The sequence below is a fragment of the Sitophilus oryzae genome, unplaced genomic scaffold (genome assembly GCF_002938485.1).
Source record: "Sitophilus oryzae breed Bouriz unplaced genomic scaffold, Soryzae_2.0 scaffold_1178_pilon_pilon, whole genome shotgun sequence".
Taxonomy (NCBI): Eukaryota; Metazoa; Arthropoda; class Insecta; order Coleoptera; family Curculionidae; genus Sitophilus; species Sitophilus oryzae.
In genome coordinates, this window is record NW_022145813.1 from 1,776,531 (window position 1) to 1,789,724 (window position 13,194).

Genomic DNA, 13,194 nt, shown 5'->3' on the forward strand with positions numbered 1-13,194 from the left:
ATGTGCGCATGCGTAGTGTCAGTGACTATATGCAGCAAAAACTCGTTTCAAGGTCAGCCATCGGATCCACACCATTACCAAATAATTATATCTCTCAAGAATTAATTTGTAAATTATTACCTTAGATCAAGAATAAAAAATTATTACCTACATTCACAGTGGCTCAAGCTCAAGTGGCTGACTAATCGCTGAGGATTTTGCGGAGCGGCCGACCGTTTGTGTGTAAAAAATAGGCCGTTCAGGGAAGTCGCTTTCTCAGCCACTCAGCCGCTGACCATCCCTGAACGCGTTAGATCTGAAATGACGGCTGAAATCTTAGATTAAGAATAAAAATATACTCATCATATATTTAGAATATATGATTTTTCATGCGTCTGCTCCAAGGATATATAGGTCTGCTCCATGGGTCTGCTCCATGGTACAAAGGAAACAAGGTATGATCGATAGCGGCTCCAATTTCGTTAAGTTTGCGCATACTACCTGTGACGTCATACGCCATACAAGAAAATATCCATATTGTTCAATTGCCACTAATAAAAAAAGACCTAAAATAGGGAAGAATTAGGACATAACCCCAAAAGTTATGTCAAATTATCGAGCTTGACATTTGAAAAATTATTTTCGCATTTATTGTGTCATCTGTTTGACAATTTGAAATTGGCGCGCGGAGCTTGCCGACCAATGGTGCCGTTTATCACCTGTGATGTAGTGACCAACCTGCGCAATACCATACCTTGTATTTTGTACCATGGGTCTGCTCTATGTTGGCTCTATGAATGAACAGTTTGAACTAGTAGTGGGAACTATCGAATGAATACTATCGAAACATTCGATAGTTGCAATTCATTCGAATAATTCGATAGCTAGTAAGAAAACATTCGTTGAAAACTATTCGAATAAAAATTATCGAATAGATGCGTCATCTGCCTTGAAATATTTTATTCTAGTAATTTGGCAGCAAAAAACATTCATTTATAAAATTCATTCATTTATAAAATTCATTCGTTTATGAAATTCATTTATTGGTCAGGATCGATTATAATAAAATATTAACTGGATTTTAGTTGTCGCCCGGAGACGTAGGTTTCTTTCCGAGAAACCCGACAGCGGTCGGTGGCAGTGCTATGAAAGAAGGCGGCATCTTTGATTTTTTGTGGAGTCAGATAAAGATAAGGACACATTATTTTTTTTATTGAGGTGCTAGTATTTACACAGAAAATATATTATAAAGGGCGCTGTTGCCATATATTGGTATTAGTTGATATTAGCAAAGAATATTATTGTTTGGCTTTAGTTAGTTAGGGATAGTATGTCTATATATTTTGCATTCTTTTTATTAATATTCTGTTGTTACACTGCAATAATACTTGTTATTTTGGATGTAGGAAAATGATTTTTAATGTTTTTAAGCAAAGACTGGTTTAATAAATAATAATAACAGTAATAATTTGTTATACCTATTAACAACAAAATTTAAAATCATTTAATATAAACATTTTTTAAGTAGTAGCAAAATATAAACAACAAATTAGATGTCAAAATTATTTATATTAGATCCTATTTAAAAATAATATAGTCTCTAAATTTTTTGTGTGGCAACGTTGGTTTATAAATAATAATAATTACAGAACTAATTTGTTATATTAACAACAAATTTTAAAATCATGAAATATCAACATTTATTAATTTTCTAAGCATGCAGTGTAATGGAAGGAAAATATAAATAAAAAATTAGAAATCAAAATTATTTATATTAGGTGCTTTATATTACTATTTAAAAATAATATATTTACTTTTACTGGCATTTACTTTAAAAAATAAATGAAATATTTCTTCGCAAAAAACTACATGTAAGAGAATTAGCATAAACAAAATACAAACATCGTTAACTTTTTTTTTAATTGGCACGTGTAAAACTTTCAATTTAATTTTCTCACCCCATAGTTTGAGTTCGATAATCATTTACTTAACCACATTACTTAAATATGATTATTAAGTTCAACTAATTCATATTATTAAAAATTAAAACATCTAAAATACAAATATGTATTTTTAAAATTAATTGTAAGTTCATCTCATCTCTCTTAAAAATTGCTACTTCTCAAAATTACCCAATAAAAAATAGACCATATACCATATAAAATTAAATAATTGAAAGATCGGGCTACGGAAAATCACACAAATTTTCGGAAAAATTTTGACCACCTCCACACGCACACAATCGTCAATTAAAAAAACTACTATTTTAGTATTTTAAATATTTTAATAAACGCCAAAAAATAGCACACTATTTATACGTCGTAGTTATAAAAATTTGGAAGAACTAATAATGCACTGACGCACACAAAAATCAAACGAATACTAAATTCTAAACTTCATTTATCAAAAGCATTCGATAGTCGTGGCTCAACGATAACCATTAGTCGCACGGCGAGGTTGTCACATATGCTTTAGTATACAAATGAATGAATGATTTTATTCGAATAAAACCATTCGATAGTTGAAATCATTCATTCAGTAACCATTCGATAGTGTAATTCATTCGATAGTTCCCATCGCTAGTTTGAACATAACTGAACACACAGACTGAACATAACCTTATTTGACCTTATCAATTTTTTGTTTATAAAATTTTGCCTTTAATTTTTGTTAGTTAAATGTTAAAGGAAAACGCTAGATATGAAATATTATAAACTTAGTAATTAACTTAATGATTACGATTTAGTTTTGCTGTTGACAATTTCCGTTTACACATCGAAATGGATCAAATGCTACCGAGTCCCGGGTTTAGCATCCCTAGTATTGGTAAGTGAAAATTAGTTTTAATTTAAATTTGCTAAATAATTAATACCATGCTTAAATATTTTACAACAGTATATATTTTCCAGTGAAATATAAAAGATGTTTTGTTTTTATATCACAATAATTAGGCAGATTAATTTAATAATTTCAACATTAAACATATAGGAACTCCACTACACCAACCTGAGGAAGACCAACAGATTTTACCAAATGCATTACAACAGCAACAACAGTCCCAACCTGCCACCAGTCAAGTACCATCTTTAGCTCCGATGGGAGGTCTAACGCCCACATTAGGCCTGGGCATGGGAAATGCCATGTCCATGCCACACACAAAATACGTTACAGCTTATCAAATGCCTATGTCCACTATGCATAGTGGAATGACCCCTCAAACACCAGTAAGTACTGTTACAACAGAATTTATTGCCTCACGTTCAGTGTCATAATTTTCATAATACACATTTAAACTTTTGTAATATTAACATAATTTTTGATATTCAGCAGCACACTATGATGTCACCTATGGTAAACTTGGGTGGTTCGGGGGGTAGTGGTGCCACTCCAAATGTTGGCGGCCCTGCTACTCCTTCTCCTATGACTCCGATGACTCCACATTCCGCAGACCCAGGAATTGTACCACAATTACAGTAAGAATTACAGTGTTTGACTAATTTTAACCTTAATATTATTGGATTACTTTCAGAAATATTGTATCAACTGTAAACTTAAACTGTAAATTAGACTTAAAAAAAATTGCGTTGCATGCTAGGAATGCAGAGTACAATCCGAAACGTTTTGCCGCAGTCATTATGAGAATTAGGGAGCCTAGAACTACAGCACTGATATTTAGTTCGGGCAAGATGGTGTGTACAGGGGCGAAAAGTGAAGAGGATTCTAGATTGGCGGCTAGAAAGTATGCTAGAATAATACAAAAGCTTGGATTCCCAGCGAAATTTCTGGATTTTAAAATACAGGTCTGTATAACTATACTTAGCGCAAATCAATTTCATGTCAGATATCACAGAGGTATTACATTTTTTAATTTACTTAAATTCTATAAATGTGATTTCTATAACTTTGTAATCCATAGAAATATATACAGGCAAAAGTTCACAAAGATTGGAGAAAAAAATTATTGAGTTATTGAAAAATAGTTTATATGGAATTACTTTAACATGCCCAGTAACAAAAACCGCCTTTTAAGATGTCATGCAACAACTATACTCTGTTTTTTTTCTCAGGTAAGATTTCGACAGAAGAAAAGCAGATGACGTCCCATACCAATCTATTTATTTTACTAAAAAAAGTTTCTAATAATTTTTAAGTTAACTATGGATGAGTTTAAATATAAATTCGTCATGCGTCGTCACTTGTTGTTTTTAACCAGTTTTATTGGTTTATTTCAAAAATGACAGATCGTATTTCAATTTTATTGGTTTGACGGAACGATAAACGACAAACGGACGCCGATGCGTATGAACTCGCCTTTAGATTTTTGACGTTTGTCAAAGTCTTGCCAAATTATAGGTTATAATTTTGTGACAACTTTTGACCAGGGTTGCCACAAGCTACACAATTGTGAATTTTGCTACAGATTTGCTTCCATGACTGCACAGCTACACCACAATGGCCTATGCTACACATTTTGAGAATTTACATATTTATTATAAAAAATAATACCAGAACAGTAAATCAGCTGACAAAAGCTGTTTTTTTTGCTTTTAAATTATCTAAGTTACATTAAAAGAGGCCGCAAGTGAACTTTAAATTTTGAACTGACAAATATAATTTTCGGTCATCTATTGGTCGAGTCAAAAACGGTAGAGAGGAGCGCTTAATTCTTTAAATAATACATAACACGTACTTTGGCCAAATTTCACTGTAGTTCGGTTCACTCGTTGGCATACGTGAATAATATTCAATTCCTATTTCACTTTTCCTCCCATATCAGCAAGGACTGCAGTTTCTATGGACAAATTTGGCCGATTAAACAGTCCTGAATTGTTTACAGTTTTTAAACAGACTTTTCAACCGGTCTAATTTTTCCATAAAATCGTTAGTTTCGCGACATCAATTTTGACGTCATTGCAATATTTGCTGGCATGAGAAGAAATGAAATGGGAAATTAATATATCGACGTATACAAACGAGTGGAAGTGAGACTCTTATCGAGACTCGTAATTATGCTTTAAAATTTGGCGATTTTACGTCTTAAGCCGGAGTCTCATGCATCCGAAATCCGATGGTACGACATCCGAAATTTGAAGTTATCGTGTGAAATAAAAAAAGCCTGTCACATACATCCGAAAGTTCGTTCCGAAATTTGACAGTTTTAACATTTTTCTGCTGCGCTGAATAGAGATTCATGTCATGTTTTATTGGAGAAACACTTATAAAAATAACTTCCTCGCCAAATATCCCGAAATTGCCCACTTCCCACTAAACTTGTTTTTAAAAACAAATGTTTTCAAAAAGTGAGGTTAAAAAACACACGATATCGTACAAAAGTTAAACAAAATTTAACTTTATACGACGTCGGATGATTAGTTAAAATTATCGGATAAAAATTGTTGTCATAATATTTCGACCAATAGGAGCACCGTCGGATCGTCGTGTCATCGGATTTCGGATGCATGAGACTCCGGCTTTATTCTGGTCTTATTCTTGGTCTTATTGGATAGTTTACAATTATTGGTCATGGATTGCTACACAATGCTACACATTTTTATGGTCAAGTTCTGCACAATCAAAAATTTTCTTGTGGCTACCCTGCTTTTGACAAATACCCTGCGTTTTGGAAGATGATGCATTTTGATTCGTGTTATTACGTGTTTTGTGTCTTTTGAAGTCAAGTGGAGGAAAAATCGAGTGAAAATTAACTGTAGAATCCAGAGCACAGTTTATGGTTAATACTCGCTGCCCAGGCAGAAAGTCTTATACAGATACACCAATAAAGTTACTATCAATAAAGTTCGTATACCATCTCGTTGTAGATAAGTGCATCTCGAATATGGTAGAAGGACCATACTAAAAACTGGAGTAGCTGTAAAATATCGACATCACACGATAGGTAAATAATGGATTTTAGTACTGCAGAAAAATAATGTCAAAAGGTACTGGTTTAAAAATTAAGATTAAAGTTAATTAATCAACCTGTGAGGTATAAAATTTGGTAAGTGTTATTATTAATAAAATAGTTTGTTTTATTTATGTTGTTTTATTTATTCCTGCGGAATATTACAAATTTGTATTTGTACATAAGTTATATCGATAAATATAATCATAAATGCGGGAAGTTTCATAAAGTAAGAAATAGTTCTTTTTTATATTTTTTGGTTTGTGGTGTCTTCTTTTTGTTTGTTTTGTATTAACACATACCGTTTTTTATTAAATAAAATAAGTAGATTACATTTTTTCAGTTTTATACAGTTTTTTTCACAATATTTTGAAGTTACTTGTCAGTTAAATTTTAAATACATATATTAATTTCCTGCTATGCGTTCCAGTTGTACCAACTTATTTCTTTGTAAAATAAAATAAACTACTTTGAAATTAAAATGACAGACACATCTATCACTGTCAAGGATCTTCTCGTTGGACAGACTATACAAACAACAAATTACAAAAATCCTCTTTATACAGGGTGGCGTACCTCATTCGCCTCGGTTGATTATGTGAAAACGGAAAGATGTAGAAACAAAATTTTTTATGGGTATATGTAGTGAGGCAATATGCATAATTTAAAATTATTTTCAAATGTACAGGATGTGTCAGAACTAAGATCCATACCAAAGTTATATTTTTTCTTATGGAACACCCGGTATTTTACTTCATTTTTGGATTCTTGGGTATAAAATAAGGCATTTATTATAAGGGTTTAATATGTTTAAATGCTTTGGTTTTTGAGATATTTAAATATGCATGCTATAATAAAAAAGTTTGTCAACACCCTGTACTTTATTTTGCAGAGTTAATTCTTGTGCTGACTTTGAAGCCAGAGGAATAAACATTACTAAAAATTTTTATTACTTCCTTAAATATATACAGGGGTATAAAAAATTGCTGGTCTATTTTAAATATTTATTTTACATAAAAATTTTGTTATTTTAAATGCAACACTGTATTTTTTTAGACAAGTTGAAGCAGATTTAAATGCTCTTTCAAACTATATTAGGCTTTCCTATTCCTATCTGGCTCAGATTTTGAATAAAAAGTGATTTTTCAATAAAATGGTAATCAAGATGGCTAGTGTCGCCATTTGCTAGAGACGGTAGCTATTTTCAAAATCGGCATTAGTTTATGGACTTTATTTAAACTGATAACAGTTTACTTTTATATTAGTTTAAAAAGTAATTATTTATTATTTTATCAAGAAAAATAAAGAAGTAGTTCATTTTGATTTATATTACGATGATTTGTAGATATATTGGATGTTCTATAAAAGAACCAATTAAGGCAAATTCATTTTCTTCACTTCCAGCGACAGGTTTCTGCTTAATAGGTTTTTCATATAGCTCTGCGAAATAGGCAAGGTAGTTATTCAAAGGAACGCGCTTGTCAAGAACATTCCTATTTGGATATCCTTGAGCATAAACCGTTCAGGCCAACCAAGCTATTGTCCTCACAAAATAAAATCACTAGTAACATATCCATTCCTTCTGCCAGTAGATACTGCTTCATTTTTCTTGATAAAATAATAAATACTTACTTTTTTTTCTCACTCTTGGTGGCATATTCTGACAGACGGGTGTTCATTACCAAGTACTGTCAGAGTTTCTATTGTTTTGTTTCTATTGTTTTAAGAAGGAGCGGGTTATGTTTGTGGTTTTAATGATTACTGCTTTTTGAGCAAGTGTGTGAATATGTCCTTTTAAATCGAGGTTTTCTTTAAATTTCCTGTGTGTGAAGCCCGTACTAGATATAATAAATGGTAGTATTTTAACTTCTTTTTGTTGCCATATTCGTTCTACTTCCTGTGTTAGTGGAATATATTTGCTAATTTTTTCTTCATATTTCTTTGTTATGTTGTTGTCATTCGGAACACTGATTTCTATTAGATATGTTACTTTCTCTTTTTTTAGTGTTAACGTTATATCAGGTCGATTGCATGTTACTGTCTTGTCAGTATGGATCGTTCTGTCCCAGTAGAGTTTTATAGTGTCGTTTTCAAAGACAGATTGCGGCGTGTATTTGTAATAGGGCTGTTCTTCTTGTATAAATATATATGTTTTTGCTATTTCTTGATGTATAATACGCGCAACAAAGTCATGCCTTAGAGTGTATTCTGTACCAGTGAGTATTTTACAACCATTTGTAATATGCTCTATTGTTTCACTTTGGAGGTGGCAACGCCTGCAGGTATCCGTTTGTTGGGCCCTATCTTTTATTATGTATTTCCTGTAGTTGCGCGTTGCTATTACTTGATCTTGTATCGCTATAATGAATCCCTCCGTTTCCGGTTGCAGTTGCCCTTTTTGTAGCCATGAATATGACAGTTCTTTATCGATGTCGGGGTTGTTCATAATATGACAGTGTTTTCCATGTAGTTGCTTTTGGGACCATTTGTTTTTCTTTTCCTCTAATGTGAGTATATTTGAAACAGGAATATTTTCTGCGTTAAGATTTAATGGTGTGTAGTTAGCATCCGCTATAGTTACTGCTTGGTGTAATGAGGTATTTTTTTCTTTATTTTCTTAGGAATTAATCTGTTTGTTGTGTATTTCGTGAATATCTGTCAGGCCCCTACCTCCTTCTTTTCTTTCAATGGTCAGCCTCTCCTTGCAAGAGTTGGGATGCAGCTGTCGGAATCTAGTTAGCTGAGTTCTTGTCAGAATATTTAAATTTTCCAGATCTGTTTTGGACCATTTAATGATTCCAAATGAATAGGTGAGCAGCGGTATGGCGTAGGTGTTAATCGCTCTAACTGTGTTTTTTGAATTTAGTTCGGTTTTCAGTATTTTACTTAGTCTTTTCCTGTATTGTTCTTTTAGTTGGGTTTTGAGTGCGGTATGGTCAACTTTTCTGTTTTGTAAAATTCCCAAGTATTTGTAATATTCGTTGGGTTGCATGTTGTCTAAGTGTTCATTGTTTAATGTAGATGCCTGCTCTTCGTTTTGCCATTTACCTCTGTTTATGTGTAGTGTTTTACATTTGTTCATCCCAAATTCCATTTTTATGTCGTTTGTGGATTTTTCTAGAATTTTAAGTAGCTCGGTGTGTTCTGTTTTTGTCGCTGTATATAGTTTTATGTCGTCCATGTATAGGAGATGGTTAATTTTATGTCTTACTGATTTTTCGTATTTAATGTTAAAGCCATATGCTGTTTCGTTCAAAGTATTGGAGAGTGGGTTAAGGCATATACAAAACCACAGTGCACTTAGGGAATCGCCCTGGAAGATTCCTCTTTTGATTGGGATTGTATCTGTTTGTATATTTGCATTACAGGTTGTTAGATGGATGCTTGTTCTCCATGACTGCATTGTTTGAAATTTTGAAGCATTGGATGGATTTTATAGATTTGAAGAACCTTTATTTATTATTATTATTATTTTAGGTAAATTGAATAATAATAACCTGTTATAAATTTAAATGAAGTGCATAAACTAATGTCGAATTTGAAATTAGCTACTAAGTGTCACCAGAAAATTGCCATGGCGACACCAGCCATCTTAATTACAGTTTTATTGAAAAATCGCGTTTTATTCAAAATCTGAGCCAGATAGGTAAAGTTAGTCTGCTGGATCTGTGTCTATGAAAGGAATGCGGACAAAAAAACATTTAAATAAACAGCAATATATTTTATACGTCGACTTGACGAGTACGTCACCGCAAATCGCTCCGCCCACTCATTTTATTGGCTACTTGCAAATTTGTCGAATTTTTATTGATGGGACGCGTCCTCTAATTTTCTACGAAAAACATCGAGAGAATATTGTTTCCCCTCTCACGGATACCCCGTAGCTACAGAACGGACAGACGTACTGTATATAGTCCAGCCAGTGGGGTGTTTTGCCATACAAAAGGTGGTGTAGTAGTATTTTTTTTATATGTTGTTAAGGTTTGGGTCTTGACAAAAAATCCAAGTTTTCGACCTTGGGGTGGAACCGCTCGAGCCGCCATCTTGGATAGAAGGTACAGTGACGAAAAGCTGAACATATTTTCCAAAAAAATAGAAAAACTCCCCAATTTTGTAATTTTTCCGAAATTCTCGCTATTTTTACATAGGTATAAACAGCAGCGGCTGGTGAGGTAGTGCCACGGTGCCACGGAGCGAACAAAATATGTTATAACCTTCATATGTCTCATTGAAATATAACGCACAACATAAAAAAACTGAAAAATAAGGTAGTGTCATGGCGATTTATTAGCGTTTTCTTTTCTTTGATGGTCCGGGTCGGTTATTAATAACGTTTTGAGTATTGTCTTTGGTGTCATCGTAATCGGTGCTTATGGGAATATATTGCTCTTCCATTGTTAAGTCTTGGTCATCTGCGTCCTCAATGTCGATGTGAACCTCCGGGACATTTTCGCATGACTGACCACTGCAGAAGCCACATACAACGGAACACTTCAACCCAGCTCTCCTACAACCAAATGCTACGCCGCATCCTTTTCTACAAGTGCATGAAATGAATTTCAGTAAGTTGTCGGGTGCTGCTTGTTTTGTCATGGTGAGTGGAACAAGCCCATTGCTGCCCAGTTTCCAGCTCCAGTCTTCAGGTTTTTTTCTCGATTCCATACCATTTCTGGACTTGATATGTCCTGAAAGAATGATACCGCACAGCATCCTTCGTTGGTGGCAATGAAGCAAGATTGGATTTACTTTTTGTGGTTGATCTAGCAAAACGTTGGTAGCGGATTTCTTCTTCCAAGTTGCCACCATACAAAGCAACGAGAAAGCGTGCTCCAGCATCTGCGATGGAAAAATTTGGGCGGAAATTTCGTTATCTGCAAAATATTCTTCGCCCTTATTTTTGCCTCCACCCAAATTATTACTCCACTCAAATTGTTCCGCCCTTTTTACGATGTCCCGTTATACTTGATACATCGAAAAAATATCGATATCTATTAACTTTTATTCCAACATTTTGATCGTAAGATTCACCGCTGCGGATATTTTTTGAAAAATACAGTTTTTTGTATGTTTAATTCAAGATGGCGGCTCGAGCGGTCGCACCCCAAGGTCGAAAACTTGGATTTTTCATCAAGACCTAAACCTTAACAACATATTAAAAAATGACTACTACACCACCTTTTGTATGGCAGAGGCCTATAATGACCCTCCACTGATTGGACTAATAGGAAACCTAATATACAGTACGTCTGCTGGATCTGTGTCTATGAATGGAATGCGGACAAAAAACATTTAAATAAACAGCAATATATTTTATACGTCGACTTGACGAGTACATCACCGCAAATCGCTCCGCCCACTCATTTAATTGGCTACTTGCAAATTAGTCGAATTTTTATTGATGGGACGCGTCGTCTAATTTTTTACGAAAAACATCGAGAGCATATCGTTTCCCCTCTCACGGATACCCCGTAGCTACAGTACGGACAGACGTACTGTATTTTGAAAGAGCATTTAAATCTGCTTCATCATAATCACTCTGTATTTATTTGTTGTATATTTTCTTTGCAGAACATGGTAGGCAGTTGTGACGTCAAGTTTCCCATCCGTCTAGAGGGCTTGGTATTGACGCACAGTTCTTTCAGTTCCTACGAGCCGGAACTTTTTCCCGGTTTGATCTATCGTATGGTGAAACCCAGGATCGTTCTGTTAATATTCGTGTCTGGAAAGGTGGTCCTAACGGGAGCTAAGGTTAGGCAAGAGATTTACGAGGCGTTCGATAACATCTATCCCATTTTGAAGAGTTTCAAAAAACAGTGATTATTTTCAAAGACTATAATAATTTTAATGCGCTGCGTGCCAACATGTTCGCTATGAATGGGAACGTTTTTTATTATTTGGAGTTATCCAAAAAAAATGTTACATGAATAAAATTATAAATAAGATATAAATACAAACTTTTTTCTATGGTATATTTTCGATACTGTATTATTTAACCTCATATTTTACAAATTCAAAGGGTACTTTTGGAACTTTGCTGTACAGGGTGGGTCAAATTCGACGCTTTTAAATGGAAACACCCTTTTCTATAGGAGATAGACGAAAACTGGTTCGGTATCTGGAGCTCAATTTTCATCAAAAACATGATGGTGAAAACAGCACATCAATTACTGTTACCGTTTCGGAGTTACGGGGTGTTTTTCAAAAATGTGCATTTTTAACAAATCGCTGTAACTTTTTTGCTATGGAAAATTTTGTATTTCTATAAAAACATTTCCAAAGCACCTTTTTACGTAGAATTTAATGCTATAAGTATAATTTTTTTTAAATTAATATTTTAAGAGTTATCATCAGAAAAAATCATTTTTTACTTGGGACACCCTCTATATTTTTAATTAACTGAAAAGAATTTAAAATTACCTTTCCAAAAATATAGCACACTTGATATTTTGTTATAATCCCCTTCGAAATACAGTATTTTTAAAAGTTCGCCACTTTTAACTAGTAGGCTTTGGACCCCTTATTGATGATAGGCCCTTACTGGAACTTGAAAACATATTTTTCCAGCAAGACGACGCACCGCCTCTGAACGCTGAAGTTATCAGTAAATTTTTGCAGCCAATTTCAAGAATAATAATTGTATAGCTAACCAAGATCCCAGCCGTTGGCCGTCGAGGCCGCCTGACAGTGCCCATGGATCTAATCCTATGGATATATTTGCGGAAGAATAAAGGTTCCTTGTTCTTCTGTATAATCTAGACAAGAATTAGAAATACTTAGTAGTTATGAGAGGGTACCTTTCACCCTCCATTGAGTTAATGAATGCCGCAATGAATGTTCAAAAACGGTCCCGTCTGTCCATAACACAAGACAGTCGATATGTCGAGCACCTGTAGCAAAATGTCATGTCTTGGTTATTTATTTTTATTGTTATTAGATGTAGTTTAAATGTGTTGTTGTTGATGTTGGTTAAATATATTTTAAATTGTTATAAAATTCTGCATCTCTCATAGCAAATATTATTTTCGTTTTAATTGATGCTCACAGCTAGAATTTTTTTGCATTACAGCCGTTGCCGTTCAAAGCCTACTTATTTAAAGCGGGCGAATTTTTATATATTCGATATCCCGAAGAGGAATCGAGCAAAATATCAAGTGTGTTATATTTTTGGAAAGATAATTTTAAATTATTTTCAATAAATTAAAAATATACAGGGTGTCCCATATAAAAAATCAAATTTTCTGTTAATAATTCTTAAATTATTAATTTTTAAAAATTATACTTAAACCATTAAATTCTACGTAAAAAGATGCTTT

General features: G+C 33.6%; 1 protein-coding gene across 2 annotated transcripts; it reads left to right on the forward strand.

The window, feature by feature from the left end:
* The first annotated feature begins 2,580 nt into the window (after positions 1-2,580).
* Positions 2,581-11,850, forward strand: LOC115890901 (TATA-box-binding protein). Of its 2 annotated transcripts, none has more exons than XM_030911258.1 (5): positions 2,581-2,805; positions 2,968-3,203; positions 3,307-3,452; positions 3,509-3,779; positions 11,450-11,850. In XM_030911258.1, the coding sequence occupies exons 1-5, from the start codon at positions 2,760-2,762 to the stop codon at positions 11,696-11,698; spliced, it is 948 nt and encodes a 315-aa protein (XP_030767118.1). In that variant the 5' UTR covers positions 2,581-2,759; the 3' UTR covers positions 11,699-11,850. The 2 variants fall into 2 exon arrangements, with proteins under 2 accessions (XP_030767118.1, XP_030767127.1); XM_030911267.1 differs by having other exon boundaries at positions 3,310-3,452.
* The last annotated feature ends 1,344 nt before the right edge of the window (positions 11,851-13,194 follow it).